The sequence below is a fragment of the Aquarana catesbeiana genome, linkage group LG13, assembly GCF_042186555.1.
Source record: "Aquarana catesbeiana isolate 2022-GZ linkage group LG13, ASM4218655v1, whole genome shotgun sequence".
Lineage (NCBI taxonomy): Eukaryota > Metazoa > Chordata > Amphibia > Anura > Ranidae > Aquarana > Aquarana catesbeiana.
Window position 1 is genome coordinate 148,485,475 of NC_133336.1, and position 24,836 is coordinate 148,510,310.

At 41.8% G+C, this 24,836-nt stretch overlaps 1 protein-coding gene across 1 annotated transcript in view; it reads left to right on the forward strand.

The window, feature by feature from the left end:
* The window catches only part of ZFYVE26 (zinc finger FYVE-type containing 26), a gene marked incomplete in the record, with an annotated part of 1,901,467 nt that overhangs the window by 924,435 nt on the left and 952,196 nt on the right, over nt 1–24,836 (forward strand). The window contains 1 exon segment of the mRNA XM_073610828.1: nt 14,208–14,313. Coding sequence (XP_073466929.1) covers nt 14,208–14,313 — 106 coding nt within the window.

A 24,836-nucleotide genomic window follows, 5' to 3' on the forward strand; every position in this document is an offset into this window, starting at 1 on the left:
ACACCCTAGGACCCCAACCCCGGAACTCAGAACCACCAAGGGATGTGATCTGTTGTATTGTCAACTTTCAACTCAAAGAGGAATCTTCCGCAAGGGAAAAAGGCCACATTCTGTGCAATGGAACTGAAGTAAAATTGTTCCAGGATCTTTCCCAAATCACATTACAGAATAGGCGTGCACTACTCCTACTGGAAACACTCTAATCTCGCAACATCCAGTATCGATAAAAATTCCCATTTTGCTTATCCACTCTGCTTTGTACGCCGGAAGACCTTTAAGCATTTTTCGAGCAACTTGATCTGCCTCAAATTGATTTGCCGACATGGTATGCGTTCTACTTCCCAACCGAACCCCGGTTTCCGGTCTCGCACAATCCATCCCCGAAAGCTCAAAGGCAGCGCTCCATGCGACACAGACTGGATCCCATCTCACCAGGCTTGCATGCATCTCGTCGAGATCTGAATCAGCCCAGTCCTGGACCCTCATCAACCCCACACAGAGACCCCTTAGAGGCTTGAGGCCTCTAAAGAGCACACGGTTAGCAGACTGTAAGTACCATCTATGCCAGTTGGCAATTAGTTTGTTTACTGCACTAGATCAGCTTTACTCATGGACCGAACTCCATATGCTACCTTCAGAGTCCCACCAGAGCAAGCTGGAACGGGAGTGGGTTTGGCCTGATTCTTGCACGGAGAGTGAAACATTGCATTTTGCTGTACTTGCCTTTCACACTAATACATTTCATGTACTGAACTTCTGGAGCTGTACGAGAGAATCTTAGCTGGCACTTGAGTAAAGCAGTTGTAAAATTCTGATGTTTTAAAGTTACAATTTAGGAATGTTCTACCTATTAGTCTATAGTTAATTTTTTTATGGTGCTTGCAAAACTCGGACTCCCTTGTAGACCCAGAGGGAAGATTTATTTTTCCTTGTCAAAAGAAGTTTATTGAGTATACAATGTTATAAAGATACATAAAGCAAGTTTACAAGGATCTATAAAGTAAGCTTATTGTTTTACAGTAGGGTTTATATAGGTAAATATCATGAAATTTCAAATATTAAACATTGGGTTCACGTAAACCTAAATTAAAGATATATATCATTTCCTTAGTTACTTTTGTAGGTATTTAAATGATTTATACCTACTATACATATTGTTTACAAGTAGAGTGTATATAGGTCAAATAAATTCTGATAATGAGCTTTAATCTTAAGGTGGAGAAAAGGAAAGAGAAAGAAGAAAAAGGGTTGAAAGGTAGAGGTATGGTCCACAAGGTTGTCCCGCTCGTCAGTTTATTATTCTTTTTAGTTCTCTTTGAAGCCTTAGAATGGGTGTCTCTGTAAGTCATTTAATCTGTTACCATGGCAACAGGACAGAGTCATTGAAGTTTGACAGGAACTGTTGTTTTATCCAAGGATGCCAAAGTTTTTCAAATTTTGGAATTTGATTTTGATCGATGGCTACCATCTTAGCATGGGACATTGTATTATTCATTCTGTGAATTGTTTCTGCTAGTACCAACGTAGGAGATTTCCATGCCTTGGCCACTGTTTGTTTTGCAGCCGTTATTAGTTGGATCATAAATTTGAATTGAGAGAGTGTTAACCATTCCGGTTTTGGATTAAGTAAAGTTAAATATGGATCTGTTTGTATTATTTTTTTAAATATTTTAGATGCAATCACGAAGACTTCCTTCCAGAAGGTTTGGATTACTGGGCACGTCCACCATATGTGTAAATATGTGCCTATTTCTGGGCATCCTCGAAAACAAAGAGCTGAGGTATTAGGTGAATATTTTGCCACTCTAGCGGGTACAAGGTACCAGCGAGTTAGGACTTTATAATTTGTCTCCAGTGCTAAGATGTTGGGTGAAGATGACTTAGATGTGAGCCATATGTTAGACCAGTCCGTGTCTTCTAAAGTTCGTCCCAGGTCCTCCTCCCACCTCTGAACGTAAGAGGGTCTATTAAGATTTGCTACTCCATATAATTGATTATAAAGTGATGAAATTGTACCTTTAGCAAATGGATCTTTTGTACAGATTGATTCAAAAATGGATAATTGGGATAATGGTGTATCCCCCTTTAGGAATGGTGTATAGAAATTTTTGATTTGGAGATATCTAAATATCTCAGAGTTTGGTAGATCATATTTTTCTCTAAGCGATGGGAATGAAAGGAATGATTTAGATGCTATGAAATCATTTAGTGTCTGAATGCCTGATGTTGTCCAAGCTTTAAAAGAATTTGGGTAGATCCATGCCGGATAAAAGGCCGGATTTCTGATAAAAGAAAGGAGAGGATTGTGTGGAGATTGTAACTGATATTTGGTTTTTAGTTTATCCCAGAGAGATAAGAAGTGTTTAGTTATGGGATTATGAATTTTAAAGCGGTCTTTAGGATCAAGCCATAATAAATTTGATATTAATAGAGGGTCATTTTCTGAAGCTTCTATAAATACCCATAATGGGATTTCCTGTTTTGCATGGTATTTGGACAGACTGGCCAAATGTGCTGCTCTGTAGTAGTTAGTAAAATTAGGGTATCCCAGGCCTCCTTTATTTTTGGGAAGATGTAGTGTGTGTATAGGTATACGTGGTTTAGAAGAGCCCCATATAAACGAAGTTGCTCTTTTTTGTACTATTCTCAAAAAATAGGAAGGAATTGGAATAGGGAGGACTCTGAATAGATAAAGCAATTTGGGTAGAATAGTCATTTTGATTGCATTAATCTTCCCTATCCAGGATAAAGGAAGTTGCGACCATTGTTTTATTAGATTTGTGATCTGTCTTAATACAGGAGGATAATTGGTTGAGAATAAGTCAGAATGAGATGCTGTTAAATGAATTCCAAGATATGGGATTGATTTTTCTGCCCATGTGAAAGGGAGTGCAGCCCTAGCCGGGATCAATTCCATGTTTGTGAGTGAAATATTAAGCACTAGGCATTTCTTAGGATTAATCATAAGGCCGGATAGGGCTGCAAATCCATCAAGAGCTGGTATTAAGTTAGGACCAGAGACCTGTGGTGATGATAGAAAAAGTAATATATCGTCTGCAAATATACATAATTTGTGTGTAATACCTCCTACTTCAATGCCAGTTATAGTTTGGTTTGTTCTGATGTATTGGGCCATGGGTTCGAGTATAAGGGCAAATAATAAGGGAGATAATGGGCAACCCTGTCGGGTACCTCTTTCGATATTAAAGGCTTCAAATTTGTATCCAGCATATTTTATATAGGCTTTGGGTTTATTATATAATGCTTTGATCCATGTTAAAATGTGGGGTCCAAAACCCCATTTTTGTAATGAATATTGCATATATTGCCAGGATACTGTGTCAAATGCCCTCTTAATATCGAGAGATAGAAAACATAAAGGGATTTTCCGTTTTTTAGCAATATGTGCCAATAACACTGCCCTGCGTATATTATCGCCTGCCTGTCTATTTGGCATGAAGCCTACTTGATCTCTATGTATTAATTTCCCTATAATGCTATTGAGGCGTTTTGCTATTATTTTTGCTAATAATTTAATATCAAGGTTTAACAGAGAGATAGGCCGATAATTCACACAGGAAGTATCATCAGAAAGGGGTTTTGGGATCATACAAACAATTGCCATTAGTGTTTCTTGCCGAAAAGAATGTCCATCTAGAAGTTTGTTAAAAGTTTCAGTGAGAATGGGAGAGAGTATTTCTGAGAATGTTTTATAGTATAAAGCAGAGTAGCCGTCTGGGCCTGGTCTTTTGTTAAATTTTAGGTCTTTTATGGCGTTAGCAACTTCATCTATAGTTATAGGCTCATCCAAACTGCTTTTTTGATTCTGAGATAACTCAGGTAAGGTTATTTTTGAGAAGAAGGATTCAGCCTCTGTAGGATTAAATTCATTGTTTGTCTTGTATAAAGTTGCGAGATGTGAGTGAAATTTATGGACTATTTTAACTGGATTACAAGTGTAAACATTTTTTGATAATTTCAAACGTATTGGTTTGAAAGATTTGTTCGTTGAATTTAATGCCCGAGCCAAATATGTACCTGGTTTGTTTGTATTCATGTAGAAATTGTGTTTGGAGCGTTTGAGGGATTTATCAACTGACTCAGTGAGAAATAGATCGTATTCCAATCTAGATTTTTCCAGATGAGATTTTGTACTCTGAGATGGATTATCTTGAAATGATATGTAGGCTGCATTAAAATTGAGTTCTATTTTTTTTGCTAGATTTTTGCGTTCCCGTTTAAATAGTGCCATTTGTCTTTGTATTGTACCACGCAAGACAGGCTTATGAGCTTCCCACAGTGTTATTGGGGAGATGTCTGTTGTATTATTAATTGATATGTATTCCTTTAAAGCTTGTTCAATGGCCATCTGATGTAGTGGGTGTTTGAGCATTATGTCCGGTAAGTACCACGTTGGGTCATGCGCTTTTGGTATGGCTGAGGCTATAGTAGTGTATACTGCATTATGGTCAGACCACGGAATCGGAATTATATCTGATGCAATAATTTCTGGTATCATTCCTATTGTTAGAAAAATATGATCTATTCTGGTGAAGGTTTGATGAGGGTGCGAGAAATAAGTGAATTTCTTTTTCATTGGGTTACTTTCTCTCCATGAATCTACCAGATTGTATTTGGAAAGAAGTTGAGAAAAAGGTAATCTAGAGGTTATTTTGGATGGTGTAAAAGGTGATTTATCTAGAAATGGGAGGAGGACCTGGTTCGAATCCCCACACATTATCACTGTTCCTATTTTGTGTGTATTAATCACTTGTAATATATGTGAGAGGAATGGTGTAGGTTGTTTGTTAGGAGCGTAGTAGGAAATCACCGTGATTGCTGTATCCATTATATAACCCATGAGTATCAGGTATCTACCTTCTGGGTCTTTAATTTCTGATGATAAGGTGAATGGTGTGGATCGGTGAAATGCTTGGTACAGGCAGAAGCCGTGTAAATTTGTTGATAAAAAGGCGAAATATATTTTGGAGTAGAATCTTTGGTGAAGTGTTTTTCTTGGAGGCATACTATGTGAGCCTTCTTGTTATGGAAAGTACGGAAGGCTTTGGTCCTTTTTTGAGGGACATTTATTCCCTGAACATTCAGGGAAAGTATATTCAGTGGTGCCATGGCAATAGATCAAATAGTTTTGACTTACTTTTTGTTATGCAGAGCTGACTGCGCAGATCAACCTGTGTGGACTGAAGAGATGAATAGATAGAAAAGAAACCAGTGAATTCTGGAGTAAAGAGTAAACAAAAAACATATGAGATTAGATGATACATTGTATAAATTATTTTTTGCAAGTAATCACAATTTACCCGTGAAAGAGAATAAATATCTCTCTCAGGGGAATAAGTGCCTTCGTCACACTCCCACATAATATGGTTGGGAGAATGAGGAGGGCTAATGGGGGTACACGGATCTTCCGCTTACAGGAGAGAAGTGCTATGTCAAAAGACATCAAAATGATGTTTCATTAATTGGAGTGCAGAATATAGTTTTTGTTGAAATTATTTATTCCAGGGTGGTTGTATATGGTTAGTCTTGCCCTAGGCTAAATAATTCAGTTAGAAAGGTACTGTTAATAACTTTGGTATTGATGAAGATAGTTTGAATTATTTTGGGATTTTAACCCTTTTAGAGTAAACAATTACATATTTTATTCATATGTAACTGTTTAGATATGTTAACTCATAAAATTGAGGTTGTATTGCTTCAGATTAGAATAAACAAAAACATAATTCTAGGAACTAGTTAGGTAATAATATATTTGTTTTAAGAAAATAAAGAAAAAGCTTCCATTACTTCTGGATTATTGAACATATTTGTCCTAAAAAGTAATAAATCTATTGTTATTACCTGATAATATATAACTGAACAAGAATTTCCTTATTTCACTTATATATTCTAAGGCTATATGAATCAGAAGTAATAAGAAATATAACTGGAATGTAACATGATCCCACACAGTAACTGCAGTTACATTCAGTTATAAATATAGGTTTTTTTATAGAGAACCATCTCTTAGTATAATAAATGAAGAGATATCAGGAATTAGGATGTCAGTCCATTGAATCTTCTTGGTCCATGGATGATGTGGCATAACGGCCTCTTTTGTGAGAATGATGATTCCCATTTTGTTCTGAAATTTTCTGGGTGCTGCCTGAAGGTGAAGATGACGCCATTCTTCTGCGTGTGGGAGTGTTGCTGCTTGTGGGTTCTGTCAGATTTAATTTTAAAAGGGTTTGTTGTAGTTCATCTGCTGATCTGCTTCTGTAAATTGTGCCTTGGTAGTTAAATCTGACTGAAAAGGGGAAGCCCCATTGATACATAATGTTGTGGCGTTGCAGTTCCATTAGTTGGGGTTTCATGGATCGTCTTTTAGTAATAGTAAGTTGGGATAGGTCAGCAAAAATTTGATAATTGTGTCCTTGAAAATTAAGTTCCTTTTTTTCTCTTGCAGCAATTAGTATTTGTTCTTTCGTTCTGGATTTAATCTATCTCAAGCAAGCAACAATATAACCAATGTTTCTATTGGATCACCACCCGATATCGGTGACCTTGACTTTCCCAGAATCCATTTTTTCCAGAACTAAAACCTGGCATTTAAAGCCGTCCTTGTTAAAAGATCCAGACATTATTACCCAACTAAAGTCCCAACTTCAGTTATATTTTCCAGAGAATGCCACCCCAGATATCCCCCCATCACCTTGTGGGAGGCACACAAATGTGTGATATGGGGGGGAAACTAATGGCCCTAGCCACAAAGGCTAAAAGAAAACACCAAGAGACAATCAGGGCACTGATTGATACAATTAAATGCTTGAAAGCATCCCATAAACACTCTTGCTCGCAGAAGTCCTTGCAAGAACTGCTAAATACCCACTCTCTCTTACTGGAGGAATTGGGGAAACACACAAGACACTATTATGTGCTCCGTCAGAAGGTGTTCTATGAGCATGGCAATAAAAGTGGCATGTACAGTGCAAGCTTCCCTCACAATCCACCACATACGCGACTGCCATGGCACACTTAACTCAACCCATGAGGATATAGCTAAACATTTGAACTGAACATTATTACTCTTAACTTTACAACTCAGACTGCCCAAACCCAACCCCTCCAGAATCTAGAATGGAAGCAATTAGAGATTTCCTATCCCAGTACGGTCCAAAGGCGATCTCTCGCCAACAAGCTAAAGAGATGGAGAAATGGAGTTTCATACTATGAACCATGTATAGTGGGATTTACAGACATTTGCATAGCAATACAAATGAGCTTTAAATTTCCTTGCTTAACAAAAAAAATGTGTTTATATAAATCTCCGATTTACTGTACCATTGTCTTTGATATACTCCATGGCTTGCAAGCCACCGGTGGTCCACAGCAGGTTCACATGCCATGGACCTTTAACCACTTGCTTACTGGGCACTTAAACCCCCTTCCTGCCCAGACCAATTTTCAGCTTTCAGCGCTGTCACACTTTGAATGCAACACTGTACCCAAATTCAATTTTTATTATTGTTTTACCTACAAATAGGGCTTTCTTTTCATGGTATTTAATCAATGCTTTTTTTTTTATTTAAGCACTTAAGGACCAGACCATTATGCTGCCTAAGGACCAGAGAACTTTTTCCAATTTGGCACTGCGTCGCTTTAACTGCTAATTGCGCAGTCATGCAATGCTGTACCCAAACAAAATTTGCGTACTTTTCTTCCCACAAATAGAGATTTCTTTTGATGGTATTTGATCACCTCTGCCGTTTTTATTTTTTGCGCTATAAACGGAAAAAGACCGAAAATTTTTAAAAAAAATGATATTTTCTACTGTTTGTTATAAAAAAAATCCAATAAACTAAATTTTAGTCATACATTTAGGCCAAAATGTATTCGGCCACATGTCTTTGGTAAAAAAAAAATGTCAATAAGCGTATATTTATTGGTTTGCGCAAAAGTTATAGCTTCTACAAACTAGGGTACATTTTCTGGAATTTACACAGCTTTTAGTTTATGACTGCCTATGTAATTTCTTGAGGTGCTAAAATGGCAGGGCAGTACAAACCTCCCCCAAATGACCCCATTTCGGAAAGTAGACACCCAAAGGAAATTGCTGAGAGGCATGTTGAACCCATTGAATATTTATTTTTTTCGTCAAGTGATTGAATAATGACAAAAAAAAATTTTTTAAAAAGTTGTCACTAAATGATATATTGCTCACACAGGCCATGGGCCTATGTGGAATTGCACCCCAAAATACATTCAGCTGCTTCTGAGTACGGGGATACCACATGTGTGGGACTTTTTGGGAGCCTAGCTGCGTACGGGGCCCCGAAAACCAATCATTGCCTTCAGGATTTCTAAGGGCATACATTTTTGATTTCACTCCTCACTACCTATCACAGTTTTGAAGGCCATAAAATGCCCAGATGGCACAAAACCCCCCCAAATGACCCCATTTTGGAAAGTAGACACCCCAAGCTATTTGCTGAGAGGCATGTTGAGTCCATGGAATATTTTATTTTTTGACACAAGTTGCGGGAAAGTGACAATTTTTTTTTTTTTTTTTGCACAAAGTTGTCACTAAATGATATATTGCTCACACAGGCCATGGGCATATGTGGAATTGCACCCCAAAATACATTTAGCTGCTTCTACTGAGTATGGGGATACCACATGTGTGGGATTTTTTGGGAGCCTAGCCACGTATGGGGCCCCGAAAACCAAGCACCGCCTTCATGATTTCTAAGGGCGTAAATTTTTGATTTCACTCCTCACTACCTATCACAGTTTTGAAGGCCATAAAATGCCAAGATGGCACAAACCCCCCCCAAATGACCCCATTTTGGAAAGTAGACACCCCAAGCTATTTGCTGAGAGGCATGGTGAGTATTTTGCAGCTCTCATTTGTTTTTGAAAATGAAGAAAGACAAGAAAAATTTATTTTTTTTATCTTTTTTCAATTTTCAAAAGTTTGTGACAAAAAGTGAGGTCTGCAAAATACTCACTATACCTCTCAGCAAATAGCTTGGGGTGTCTATTTTCCAAAATGGGGTCATTTGGGGGGGGGGGGGGTTGTGCCATCTGGGCATTCCATGGCCTCCGAAACTGTGATAGGCAGTGAAGAGTGAAATCAAAAATTTACGCCCTTAGAAAGCCTGAAGGCGGTGCTTGGTTTTCGGGGTCCCGTACGCAGCTAGGCTCCCAAAAAGTCTCACACATGTGGTATCCCCGTACTCAGGAGAAGCAACAGAATTTATTTTGGGGTGTAATTTCACATATTCCCATGGCATGTTTGAGCAATATATCATTTAGTGACAACTTTGTGCATAAAAAAAAAAAAAAAAAAATTGTCTTTTTCCCGCAACTTGTGTCACAATATAAAGACCCTGTGAAAGTGTGTCCTAGTCTGTGCAAAGCTGTACCCTACGCTAAAACTCAACTAGTGTATGGTAGCGCTCAAAACATTCACCAATGCAAAGACCTGGATTTCCAGAACAGGAGGGACAATAATACCGGGTGTCACGCCTAAATCCGCGCTTTCTGCAGACACAACATTTTCTTTGGGGGGCTCGTTGGGTAGGGGTACTCGGGAGGACATATTGAAAATGCCTCTCATGCAGCCGGCTTACTGCATTTGTTTGGGGAAGGTGAGGTGGAGCACCGTCTGGATACAGAAGGGCTCTGCCGATCTCTTCCTGGAATGTAAGGAAGGATCCAGTCCGTCCTGAAGCTCTGTATAGCACATGAGCGTTCAGCAAAGCCAATTGAAATAAATAAACAGACACTTTTTTGTACCAGCGTCTGGCCTTACGGGCAACTAGGTACGAGGCCAACAACTGGTCGTTGAGGTCCACTCCTCCCATATTTTGGTTATATTCGTGGACACAGAGGGGTTTCTCCACAACACCAGTCGCTGTAGTAATTTGGACCGTCGTGTCTGCATGAAGGGAGGTGAGAACGAAAACATTCTTCTTATCCCTCCACTTCATAGCGAGCAAACTATTACACTGCAAGCAGGCTCTCTCCCCCAGCCTAAGACGGGAATCTACAAGCCACTGGGGAAAGCCCCAGCGATTAGGTCGCACGGTGCCACATGCTCCAATCTGCTGATCAAACAAGTGACTAAAAAGTGGCACGCTCGTGTAATAATTGTCCACGTACAAGTGGTACCCCTTTCCGAATAAGGGTGACACCAAGTCCCACACTATCTTGCCAGCGCTTCCTATGTAGTCGGGGCAGTTTGTCGGCTCTACGTGACTCTCTTTGCCCTCGTAAACCATAAAACTACATGTATAGCCTGTGGCCGTGTCACAGAGCTTATACATCTTGACCCCATATGTGGCACGCTTGCTGGGAAGGTACTGTTTGATTGACAAGCGGCCAGAAAATTTAATCAGGGACTCATCAACGCAGACAACTTGATGGGGAGTAAACAAGTATGCAAAACTTTGGTTGAAGTGGTTTACGAGGGGCCGAATTTTGTAGAGCCGATCGTATTCAGGGTCTCCACGAGGACGACAGAGTTCATTGTCGTTGAAGTGCATGAACCGCAAAATCTGCTCATATCGTGCCCTGGCCATGGAGGCAGAGAACACGGGCGCATGGTAAATTGGGTCAGTGGACCAACATGACCGCAACTTACTCTTTTTATTCAAGCCCATGTTGAGGGAAAGGCCCAGAAAGAGCTTAAATTCGGAGACCGTAATTGGTCTCCAATCTCTGGCAAGGGAGGACTGGGGATTAGCGGCGATGTGTTGACCAGCGTATAAATTGCTTTGGCCCACAATAGATCTATAGAGCTGTTCGGTGAAAAACAGTGAATAAAAATCCAGTGGCGTAAAATCAACTGTTTCTACGTGAATTCCGGGTTGGCCAGTGAATGGGGGAAGTACGGGTGCTGCAGAAGTGGTGGGTTCCCAATTCGGATTGGCGAATGCAGCAGGAAGGGCACTATGGGCATGATGGGCCTGCCTTTGTCTTCTTCGTGGCAGCGGGATATTACTTGTGCTTGCCACCTCGCCAGCTTGAACTGCACTTATGGAACTCGCCACATCACCAAGTGTTACTGCAGTGCTGGATGTACGACCAGGGTGTACTAGGCGGCTGGTGCTTGCCAGTTCACCAGAAGGAATAGCGGCGCTAGTACTTCTCTGCTCCATATGAGAGCCCTGCGGTTCTTGCACTTCAAGGACAGAAGAAAAAGATTGGGGTCTGGTACGCCTGACCTTGGCAGGGACCACAACTCCGTCGTCAGAGCTATCTGTTATGGAGCCGCTGTCCTCTACAGGATCGTATTCTGAGCCTGAATCTGACAGATGAGTGACTTCCTCTTCACTATCTGTCATGCTCAGAAACATGTAGGCCTCTTCACTAGTGTACCTTTGATTTGCCATTTTGGGCTCTAAATTTAGGGGTACACTAGTGAGACTCACAGGCAAAAAAGCTCCCGACTGTCAGCGACTGTATCAAAACGCTACCAAAAAACTGTTAGCGATCACAGGGATCAGGCCTGACTCTGCGAACGCTGCAGTTATGTGTGCTTAGTGTTTTGTAAGTGTCAGTGATTGACCGATACTGCACTTGGGTGGGCTGGGCACTTCTGGGCCGAGGGGCAAAACGCAGGTGGTAGCAGGTATCTGGGCTGATCCCGCTAACACTGTGTTTATGGGAACCCTAAACTACTGGGGACGCTAGTATAGATCTGATCGGATCAGATCAGATATCGATCCGCTCAGATACTATAGCACTAAGGGAGGTGTATGCTGCGTGCGTGGGTGTTAGCGGTACTGGCGCTAACCTGACGCTGCCTGGGGCGACGCAGACCTTATCTGACCCTAAAAACTTAACTTATATCACCACCGGGCAATTTGGGGGTTAAACCTTTATAAGGTAATAAACGGCGGTGCCCTAAAACTATAAAAAACAAACTAACTAACCAGCGTCACCCGTAACACTTATACGGTGATCGCTGGTGAAAGGGTTAACTATGGGGCAATCAAGGGGTTAAAACCTTTAGTAGGTAGTATATGGGGGTCCCTGTTGCTATATAACACTGACAGCGAACCTACATACTTACCTCCCTAACTAGCGTCACCTGTGTCACTAATACAGCGATCAGAAAAACGATCGCTTAGCGACACTGGCGACGGGGGGTGATCAAGGGGTTAACCTTTATTAGGGGGGTTAGGGGGGTACCCTGGACCTAAAGGGGGGTACCCCAGACCTAAAGGGGGCTAACCTAACTGCCCTAACACTTATAACTGTCACAAACTGACACCAATGCAAAAAAAAAAACTGCTATTGGTGTCAGTGTGACAGGGGGTACAGGGGGGTGATCGGGGGGTGATGGGGGGTGAAAAGTGTGCCTGGCGTGTTCTACTGTAAGTGTAGTGTTTGTGCACTTACTTGGATGTCTTCTCTCTTCGGCGCCGGAACGAAAAGACCGGCTCGAGGAGGGATGACATCACTTCCTCTCCCTCTGTTTACATTACAGAGGCAGAGGAAGTCTGTCATTGGCCAGGAGCGATCGCAAGGGGGGAGCCACGAATGAGTGGCCTCCCCCTCACCTTTGATCGCCCCTGACCTGATTACGACCGCCGCAGGCACCGGGGGGGGGGTCCGATCGGACCCCCCACCCGCAGGAAGGCAAAGACGTATATGTAAGTCCTTTTGCCTGCCCGTGCCGCTCTGCCGACGTACATCGTCGTGCGGCGGTCTTCAAGTGGTTTAAAAAAAAAAAAAACACACATTTTGAAAAAAACGAAACAAAAAAATTTTCTATTTTGTTATAAAACAGGTAATTTTTCTCCTTCATTGATGTACACTGAGGAGGCTGTACTGATGGGCACTGATGAGGCGGGACTGGTGGACACTGATGAGGCGGGACTGGTGGACACTGATGAGGCGGGACTGGTGGACACTGATGAGGCGGGACTGGTGGACACTGATGAGGCGGGACTGGTGGACACTGATGAGGTGGCACTGGTGGACACTGATGAGGCAACACTGGTGGACACTGATGAGGCAACACTGGTGGGCACTGATGAGGCGGCACTGATGAGGCTGCATTGGTGGACACTGATGAGGCCGCACTGGTGGACACTGATGAGGCCGCACTGGTGGACACTGATGAGGCCGCACTGGTGGACACTGATGAGGCCGCACTGGTGGACACTGATGAGGCCGCACTGGTGGACACTGATGAGGCCGCACTGGTGGACACTGATGAGGCCGCACTGGTGGACACTGATGAGGCCGCACTGGTGGACACTGATGAGGCCGCACTGGTGGACTCTGATGAGGCCGCACTGGTGGACACTGATGAGGCGACACTGGTTGATGGAACTGGTGGGCACTGATGGGTGGCACTGGTGGGCATTGATAGGTGGCACTGATGGGTGGCAGTGATAGGCACTGATAGGTGACACTGATAGGCAGCACTGCTAGGTGGCACTTATGGGCACCGATTGGCACCACTGATGGGCACCGATTGGCACCACTGGTGGGCACCGATTGGCACCACTGGTGGGCATTGATAGGTGGCATGCTGGGCACTGATAGGTGGCACTGATATGCACTGATTGGATTGGTGGCACTGATAAGCACTGATGGGTACTGGCAGGTGGCACTGACAGGCGACACTGGTGGCACAGATGATGTGGCTGTGCCTCTTCCTCTTCGGGACCAATGTCACTTTCACAGAAGCCGGCGATCAGCGCAAGGAGAAAAAATAAACTATTACCAATCTTGTTTACGTCACCTGATCAATTGTCATTGGCTGGCAGCTGATCACGTGGTAAGGGGCCAAGATCGGCCCCTTACTCCGATCTGTGATCAGCTGAGTCTCATTAACTCGGTGATCACAGAGTGCACCACACGCGACCCACAGGGAGTGCATGAGGAGCGTGCAAAGGGCCTCCTGGCAAAGTAGGTCCACACTATAGCTGTCATTCAGCTATAGCGCAGGCGCGTAGGAGTTAATGAACAATTATCTTTTTGTCTTCAATAAAATAAAGTTTATGGAAAAAAAAAACAAACAAATCAAATCAATTTTATGTGCAGGTTGCTACATAACAAAATGTGGAAAATTCTATACTGTAGGGGTTAATACATATGGAAATAACTGTACTAGACTTATCACCTGCAAACACACATAACTAGTGATATATCTAGTTTATTTATTTATTTATTTATTTTTGTTTTAGAGTTGTCATTGGATCTGAAGATAGGCAATCCTTTCATTCTTCTGCAAAAAAAACCTTCCCAGTTGATCTCCTATTTGGTGTTTGAGCGTCAAGTCCCTCCTGAAAGGTAATTCACAATTTCCCCCTGGTGTTTTCTTTTACAAATTCACATGAGAAACATTACACCTTTGCTATTTTGTCATCATCTATTGTAGTGGTTTTTTTGTCCTACACTGTAGGTCTGTCTCATTTTGTGACATTTGGATGTCACTGGCTCCTTCCAAACCCTTATTTTTAGAAGTTTTGGCTTAGTTCTCAGCATATAAATCAAATTGTTTTTTCTTGAACAGTACAAGACACAGGCTTGGATATTCATAGATCCTGGGTTATAGGTTGGTATCTTTAGGAGACTGGACACTGGCAAAGCTTTGGACATCTCCTTATAAACCTACCCCACTCTGAAAGTCCTCTATTTTTTCCTAGTGTTTCGAGGCAATGGACCTCTTCACCCTTACAGAGAAATTACTCTTAGTTGAATTACTTATTATTTTACTTTTAATTCTTCAATCAACATTCCACTGTCTTCTAATAAAACAATAGAAGCAGTGCATCCAGATTGATGCAAGCTCAGTAAAACCGGTAAAAATGCAGTAAAGGCTGTACCCAAACAGACACTACACAATGGGGACAACCTGCAATGTTACTTTGAACACTGGATCTTGCATGGGCACTTGCCTTGGCATTCTGTGCAATGAGTGTAGTTAGCCGCAGAAAGCTATTCAGGTCCAGGGCCTTGGTCCATTCCTATGGAACTTAGACCCTGAAGATCCCTTCTGGGGATACCCACCATGATGGGCAAAGCCTGGAACCTTATACATGGACAAGTGAGACAGAATTACCCTGTTTATTGAACTCTTACTGTAGTGCCATACTTCTCAATAGTCAATATGTTATCACTATCAAGAAACCAGCACTGTGTTTGAAAAGTTTACACTGTAAAATTAATACATTTTCAATTTGGTGCTAGAATTCAACCACTCAGAGCCTGGTCTCGGGTGGATGACTGATGTTACATAACACCACAGGTTGCACACTTTACTGCCACTTCCATCTAGTACCCTTTAAATGGTACTCAAGTGCTTTCACTGCATCCTTTTGCCATGAGGACTTCCCAACCTGACTGTCACCACCTGGTTTGCTGTGTTTTTCTTCTCAGACACACTTGCCCCATTTCTGCACCCTACTCTGTAAGGTACCCAACAGAGGAATAACCTCACCCTTGGCAATAGTGGAAACCATGCAAAAGCTCAGGAAAACATGTGCTCTACCAAAGGCCCACACAACACTCAATCTCAGAGTGATATGGCTTATCTTGCACTGGAGCAGGACTGCATTTTGTCTGGTCTCTGCATCCAATTCTAGCTCTCTGCTGAATTTCAATCTTAAGATATATGCCAAAATTTTGGCCAATAAGTTGATGGCGGTCACCCCATATCTTTATAGGTTTCGATCAGGTGGGCTTTGTAAAGGATAGGCAGGCCCCAGACAGGACTAGTAGGATGATAAACTTGCTGTGTTTTGTGGAACTTACCCATGAACCTAGCATTTTCCTGGCCTTAGATGCAGAAAAGGCTTTTGATAGGGTAAGTTGGGGCTACCTGTCTAAAACCCTGTCTAAATTTGGGATATCTGGCTTCATACACTCAGCCATAATGTCCCTTTACACTAACCCCACAGCCCGAGTTTACACCTCCGGCATGCTTTCTGACCTATTCCAACTAACAAACAAAACCCGTCAGGGATACCCTTTATCCCTGATTATATTCTCACTTGCCATCAAGCCATTGGCTGAATGTATTAGATCCAATAAAACCATCCAGGATATCACAGTGGGCCCCAAAGATCACAAAATGGGGCTTTCGCTGATTACATTATATTGACTTTATCTAGTCCAGAATCTTCAATACTCGAGGTACAATCAGGTTTAACAAAATTTGGACAGGTCTCCTTCTAAAAGTAAACAGAGCTAAATGATATGCCCTCCCTGTGGTTATACTTAAGGATAGAATTGATCTGATCAAAAATATATTTCCATGGAATTGAGTTTCCCCCTCTCTTACTTATCTTGGCATTCGATTAACCTCCCCATCCTCTAATCTGTACTCAAGCAATTTCCCTTTGTTTCTGGCACAACTAGAGGAAGAACTAACACAAATTGGCAAACTTCACCTGACGTGGATTGGGCGAATCACAGCATACCAGATGCAAGTATTGCCTAAATTGATCTACTTCTTTAGAACACTTCCCATATCCATCCCTCAGGAATTATTTTCACACTTAGCAATGAGTCTGAGGAAATGTAATCTGGGCAGAGAAAAAAAATAGAATTGTTCTATCAATCCTATATAAACATTTTGGGGGCACTGGTCTTCCTAATGCCCAAGCTTACTACCAGGCAGCATTGTTGGACCAGCTGCGTTATTGGCTCTCTTGCCAGGAGGACAACATATAGTCGAACACCTGCCCATACAAGCTACAGTTACTGCCTGGTCCTGATTGACTAGACCCAAATTTTCGGATGTACAACCCATTTTGTCTAAAAGTCCTGATAACGGCCTACAAATACTTAATACCAGGGTTATCAATTCATCAAAAAAAAAAAAGAGGGGTACGCTTCTCCCTAACTGACTTAAGGGAACCAGACGCCATTGACACTTACAAATTGCACCAAATAAAACACAATATATATCCTCAACCCCAGCTTGTCCCAAAGAAATACATGTACCACTATGGAATTTTCTAATGCGCAAACACACAGCAAGGTCTAAAAGTATACCTTATTTTATCAATATTGCAACTATCACCCCCTAAACAATACATTGTCAACTATGCTAAAATGGGAACTAGAACTACAGCAGGTTTTCTCCCTACAACAATGGCAGTTAGCGATAAAACTCAATAGCAAATCCTCAGCATGTGTGGACCACTGGGATAATGCACAGACAATTCTACATAGCTGGTACATGACACCCATGTGACTGGATATAATGGACCCAAATCTGACCCCCTTATGTTGGAGAGAATGTCACTGTGTCGGTAACCTGCTATATTTACTATGGGAATGTGCTGTAATGCGCTCATTTTGGAGCACTGTCTCCTCCCTTATATCTGAAATTACAGGGCTTTAAAAATACTATTGTGACAAGAGTCACTTTGAGCAGGGGTTTTGTGCAACCCAGCTTACCTTAGAGCATTCGGGAAACTCTCTGTCTAGCTCCCCCAGCCCCTCCTATATGTAAGCTTCCCTGTGTCTATTAGGGGCACAGGGTGACCAAGAACCCCAGTTTTTGTCTGCACTAACCAGACTCACTGTACAATCACACCAGACTCAGCATTTCATGTTACCCCTGTTATCCAGGGTTCTTTATAGACTGCTAGAATATTGTATGAGCTTGGTCTCATAGACTGCTGCCCCAGGTTCCTAAGTTACAAGGTAGTTACACTTCTCCCAGCTGGGCTTATGGAACTATTATTGGCCACCATTGTTACCACGCCCAAACAGCCTCTACTGTTTTCACTATTTGTTTCTAGCATGGGCAGGGTGGAGAGGGGAGGGGGGATTTTTCCAACAGCCCTACCTGCTGATAAGACGGTCTACTGTTGAATGTACCTGTATCCCGTGGGAGCAACCTATTATTGGATATATATGTGTATGTGGATTAGCTGCTAGAGGGGAGGGGGGATTTCTCCAGTAGCCCCTCCTAAAGACTGTCTACTGTTGGAAAGTTGAATATACCTGCGTGTCATGTTACTGGAGGAGGTAACATTTACCCCAACCTGTGTCATCATGCAAAGAGGAGGGGGATTGTCCATAGAGTGTATATCTTTTTGTACCCGTTTTAGAATAAACAGTCTTATGTTTTTACCACCCTACTTTGATGCCTCGACAAGTGACTGGGTGGGCTAAGGGATCTTAGATCGTGCTAGTACTGGGCAAGGTAAGCTTATATGGTAGTCATACTCCTCTTGAGTACGGGGGTCCGTCACAACAATCACCGCAGCACTTGCACTCCTGAGTTTGGGTATAGAAACTTTTCCTCCCTTATCGAGAAAAGTGGTTATCCAAATATAATTTGCAGCATTTATCTCCATAGCAAAAGAATGGCATTCAAAAACCCCTCCTAGCATTGAAGCAGTTATAGCTAGAGTTAAAAAATGCTTGCTTATAAAGGTCAGAAACCTTCCATAAACTTTTGGATATATGGAGAACATCTAAGAGGGTCTTGCCACATATATGAATACCAGCTGCATGTCCTCTTGTGGTAGTTATCAAAAATGTTTTACTTTATACATTGATGTATCCATTTGCACCCTCACTAGGGTCACTTGTAGGCTTCCTGCTGGAATTAATATATGAGCCTTAGCACAGTGTGTACCCAGATGGGGTGACAGACTTAACCACTTGAGGTTACACAACAATGGATTTCAAGGATGCCTTCATAATGAAAAACACTGTTTATGTTGTTCCTAAACTCTAAGACATATGCAAAATGTACATTTATCTATATCCTTGTTTGTACACTTTGAAACTTAATACAAATCTATGGTTAAAAAAAGAAATGGCATTGTTCCCTGCTGACTATAACATAAAATAGAGAAGAAATATTCAAAATAATTATTCACAATTTTTGTGGGACTAAGGGTTAAAATCCATGAACTAAGCAAAAAAACATAAAAAGAACAAGGAGCATAGACCTTGTGAAGCAATCAACATATACCCTTTAATGTTTACAGCTAAATTTGCACTAACAAATGTCGGTAAAACAACATAACTTTGGCCAATACAGACCATCTTATAACTCACACTTTGCAGTGGGGAAGCTGTGTGTAGAATCAGTGTGTGGAATCAGTCTTGCCATACCCACCAGATCTTAAAAGTGGTGTCTGTAGTGTCCACATGGCTCAAAAAAGGAAGTGCTCTTATGGTTTGCAGTTTTATATGTGAAGATGTTTTGGGGGCTTCTCCCCTTTTGTCGAGCCTCGGTAACAGTCTAATACAGCAGCCAGAAAGATACAGATATAATACACTAAAGGAATAGCATAAAAAACAGACAATGAAAAGTACAGGTAGAGGTACTTTTTAATAGGACATATGAAGACACAAATAGTACAAATAGTGTAATAATTATCAAAGTATGTGGTCAGCATATTAAATGGTTGTCTAATTTGACCAAAAATGTATGATTTAGAAAGCATCATCAGGTATTACATACTGTAGTAATCACATTTCTAGGGGAAAGCTCTAAAATTAGGAAAAAACTAATGAAAAAGCATTTTTCAAGTTCCAATACTGAATGTGATCAAATACATCTTTAACCACTTGCCCCCGAAAGATTTCCCCCCCTTTATGACCAGGCCATTTTTTTGCGATACAGCACTGCATTATGTTAATTGACAATTGCAACGCTGTAAAAAAATTAAATGTGTATTTGGTATTTGATCATACCTGGATTTTTTTACTTTTTGCGCTATAAACACAAACAAGAACCACAATTTTGGGGAAAAAAAAAACATATCCAGAATATATACACATGTCTATAATACATATCCCTTCTGTCCCTCCACTTCACTGCCAGAATTTCCTTGTCCTGCAGACTCGCCGACTCCCCTCTTCTTAACTTCATATTACCGAGCCTTTGAGAAAAGCCCTTCCTGTTCTTTGTCACAGTGCCACATAGTTAGCAAGGTTGAGTAAAGACACCAGTCCATCCAGTTCAACCTGAGTGAGTGTGGGTGCGTGTCTACAATTATCCCTATTTATTCAAGGTACCCATATAATGCCGGCAATTCACAAAGTACTACACACATACATTACACTCTCACATCGGTCCCTACCCTCAAGGAGCCCTCAGTCCAAGGTCCCCAACTCACATTCATATACTAGGGCCAATTTTGGACAGAAGCCAATTAACCTACCAGCATGTCTTTGGAGTGTGGGAGGAAACCGGAGTACCCGGAGGAAACCCACGCAGGCACAGGGAGAACATGCAAACTCCAGGCAGGTAGTGTCATGGTTGGGATTCGAACCAGTGACCCTTTTTACTGCTAGGCGAGAGTGCTGTGCTGCGCCATGCTGGCGTCTTCCTCCGGTTAAGGTTGTGGAACAGGTGCAGACTTGTGTAGAAGTTATGTACATACAGGTTATAGCCTTTCTCCAGTAGTGGGTATATGAGGTCCCAAACAACTTCCCCACTTCAACACCCTTAGCATTTCTGGAGGAAAAGAGGCTAAAGTCGCCGCCCTGTTAAAAATTCTACTTAGGTAAGGAAGCAATATGCTAGAAAACGTTTGGTAATACTCAGCAGAGAATCCATCAGCTCGAGGGGACTTCCCTTTTGGTCATGGTCTTAATAGCCGCAAGGATTTCAGTTTCAGATATGGGAAGATTTAGTGATTTGGAGCTGGTGAGGATTTACAGAGGGTAAGTTTAAACCGAATACAAATTTAGAGATCTTGTTAGTAGTAGGTTGAATGGTCTCTGGGTTATCTTTCAAATTATAAAGGTAAGAGTAGTAAGCTTTAAACAAATCAGCAATCTTTTTGGGGTGAAAGACTTTAATGCCCATAGAAGGATGCACTATTAAGGACAATCTAGTCTTTGCTTGTCTAGAATGAAGAAAATTGGCAAGTAGACAAACTGCCTTATTACCTTGGGCATATTAGGTGGCCTTAAACCGCTTCACAGAATTCTTATGTGGCAATAATAATAGCTGTCTAATGTCTAGTCTATATTTTTGCAACTCATTTAGGACTCTGTTTAAGAGTGCTTCTAAAGCTTTAATTTTATCTAAGAATGCAGACAGGGCTTGCGACCTCCACCTCTTCTCCATTGATGCCAATTGGAGCAACTGACCTCTACAGAAAGCTTTGTGTGAGCACCAAAGGGTAAACTCATAAGTTTTGGGAGATGAGTTCAGTTGAAAAAATATTCTCAGCTGTTTTTGCAGTTGAAACTTGCGTTTGGATGATGTGTACAACAAGGTGTCTTTACGCCAGAGGAACACTGGTGGAGTTGCTCTTTTCTCCTGGAGAGTCACTGAGATTGGTGCATGGTCTAACCAGGTCATAGAGAAGATATCCACATCAGAGACTCTGAAGTGTGGGAAGATCGGTCAGAAACAGGTCTATGCGAGAGTAGGATCTGTGGGGAGACGAGAGGTATGTGAAATATTTTTATGATGCCTGGGGACATCTCCCAGGGTCAAATAGGTTCAAATCTTGTAGAAAAGAAGCTAGGGTGCTTCTGTGAGAAGACTTTCGATCAGAAGAGTTGAGGTGTTTGTTGATGATAGCGTTGAAGTTCTCACAGAGCACTAGTAATGTTTAACAGCGGAAACCTTGTCCATTAAAGCTTTGACAAATTCAACTTGTCCTGAATTGGGTGCCTATAAGTTTCTCAGGGTGTAAGTCACGTTGTTAATATCACCCACCAAAATTTAAAAATCTGCAGTGGGGGCCTATAGTTTGGGAGTGTAGATGTAAAGAAACTGAATTCTTAATGGCTATTAGCACCCCATTCTTTTGAACTGCAGCATTAGCAGCGTATATATGCTGGAACAGTTTATGAGAGCATTTTGGAGCTTTCTGGGATTTAAAATGAGTTTCCTGAATGCAAAGTACATCTCACTGCATTTTCTAGCATCTTTCCATAGCTACCTTCTTTTGAATGGCCTATTAAGTCCATGAACGTTCAAAGAAATTATTTTCAGCCCCATAGTGATGAAAAAGAGTAATGCAGAGCAATGGAGCCATCTAGTGGTGAAAAGATGGAAAGAACATTACTGTGACAAATCCTGGAGTAAGCACTTACAGTTTTGATGGATGTGTGGGTAATGATGGTGGCTATCTGATGAGTCGGCCAGTACTGTTGCTGTAATGGATAGGCGGTGATCTTGCGAACGAACAACAGTCAAATTCAAACATGAAAAAAGAGTAAAAAATTACATAGCGTGGTTTCCTAGGCAAGGATATCTCCTGTCCCCCTTCCTCTTTGCTCTCATGATGGAACCGCTGGCAGTTGCACTTAGATCATCCCGGCATGATCTAAGTGCAACTGCCAGCAGTTCCATCATAAGAGGAAGGGGGACAGGGGACACCCTTGCCTAGTGCCTCTACCCACTGCAAAAAAGGGGGAAGTAGACAAGCCCAGTCATGTTGCCACCCTAGGACTACCATACAACTAAGAAATACATTTGCTGAAGACCAGGCCGAACCCCATCTTCTCCAATACCCGAAGCATATACTGCCAATCAACTGAATCAAATGTTTTTTCAATGTCAATTGACACTATAATTCTAGTAGGGGAATCAAGGTTCAGAAGTTGTAGGTGCATAAGAAGCCCCTCTTCTTCAGAGTGGACAATGACGGTGTGTCTATCCTTTGTAATCACCAATTTTGCCTATGTTATGTTATGATTACTCAAAAGTTTTGTCGGGGATACTAGTTTTGTTCTGGCTAGCTGAATATGCTGCGAGAGATGGGTATAGAGGGGTTTGTCGCTTTAGGGGCCTAGCAAAGGGGAATTTTTCTTGCAAATTGCATTAATTTGCCCTTGAGATAATAAAAATGGATTTTAGCTATAACATCTCTCGGGATATTATCTGGAAGAAACAAGTGCTTTTGTAGCCTATGGGCCCTATCCACCACAACTTCCCTATCTGGTGGGTCAGGGAGCAAAGTAGATCTCATCTGCTGAACATATCTCTGGAGATCTGATGCTTGGACGGTCTCTGAGACCCCACAAAATGTTATATTATTTCTGCACGACTGATCCTCAAGGTCGGCGAGTTTTAATTTTAATGTGCGTAGTTCCTCATCAGCATCATTGTTGGCATCTGCAAATTTATTGTAAGCACCTGCAAATTCACCCATTTTAAATTCCACATGGTTTACTCTATCCCCGAGAGCTGAAACGTCTCCTTTTACTTGGGGCATAAAAGATCTCATATCTCTGGTAGTGAGCCTTTAAGAGACGCTAACATGTCCTTAATAGTAGTAGCATTAAGAGGGAGGTCAGCAGTTTAGAAGTCTTCCAGTTGCTCAGTAAACTCTCTGGTAGTGTCATATGATAAAGAATCCTCCATATGCTCACCAGTCTGGACACATCAAGGGGCACATCACTGCTTGGATTTCTGTGGGCCGCTGAAGGCTGAGTCCTTGGGGGAAGAGCCACTGTGCCTGCGGTTAGATCTGTTTTTATTATGCAGGAAGACTGGCGCCCACAACGCTGGCTGCTGTTACATGCGACCGAGGAGCCCTGGTCCCGACGCCATCTTGAGGGGAGGAGGCATCCGCCGGAGCAAGGAACTCTGTCAATTTGTGGGGTCCCTCTTTGAGCCTGTGTTTCCCCATATTGATACTTGGGTGCTCCCGGGAATGATGAGGCTGCTGGCGGTAGTTAGGGCTTTCTCCTGTCGCTAAAATCAAGTGGATGCCGATGATCACTCAAGGAGCTCTTCTTCTACACAGCCATCAATTTGGCTGCCAGCCACGCCGCCCCCCCCCCCCCCCCCCGCAAATGATTAATTTTCTACACATCTTCTCATTCAGCGCCAAGTATGTCCTTTATCCCCTTTATTTTTTATATTAGAAACTTTTTTATGCTCCATTAGCGTAAATCCTGCAATCACAAGCCTTGACACAGGCAGTATCTTCCATATGCAGATGATCTTACTTTCTTTGTTTCATCTCCTCAAACCACCTTTCCCATACTTTTACAGGAATTCGAAAAATATGGATCCCTTTCTAATTATAAGATACATTTATCAAAATCTGAGACCCTCAATATTACCTTTTCCCCACCGCATTTCAAGTGTATACAACAAAATGTCTCTTTCTGTTGGTGCCTATCTCCTGTTAAATACTTAAACAATCAAAAGCAAACCAATAAAGTATAATGGGTATTCAAGGATAACCTCTTAGTATACCTATTCCAACCAATAACATACGTAATATATTAAAAAAAAAAAATATTTATATCTTTATTACAGAAATGTTAAAAGTGTACAAACAATGGGAGGCAACATTCCCACCATACATTACATAAAATCATATGGGCAGTAGTCAGACGATAGAAGAGTATCCAATGTGTTTCCTCAGGGCTTCAAGATCTCTTTATCTGACAGAGTGCCTAAATAATTCATCGTGTCAGTTTAGGCTATGGGGAGGCCACATATGGAAACAACCGCAAAGATGATGCCCAGCATAGAGTAAACCAGAGGGGAGGCTAGGGTCGGCTACCACCATCCACATACAGTTCTCTCTGAGCATATGCAGTAGTCACAAGGGGTGAGTGTCATTCATAGTATACCCATCATGGTATGACGGTATTGGCAAACAATTCCAGGCAAAGCCCCATTTCATACCAGTTGAGAAGCTTTGTGAAGAAGCTCCCCCTATTTGACGTGCATTATCACAATCCTACTTCATGTTAATTTCTGGAAAATATCAAAAATAACCTAATTTCTTAATTAAATGGGAGACCTACGCAGAACATTTTATTTTTTGCTTAAAAAGCGTCATTGGCTAATAATTATCATTAAAATGTATATAAAATACTTGCAAGATGGTATACGACTCCCCAAAGTTTCA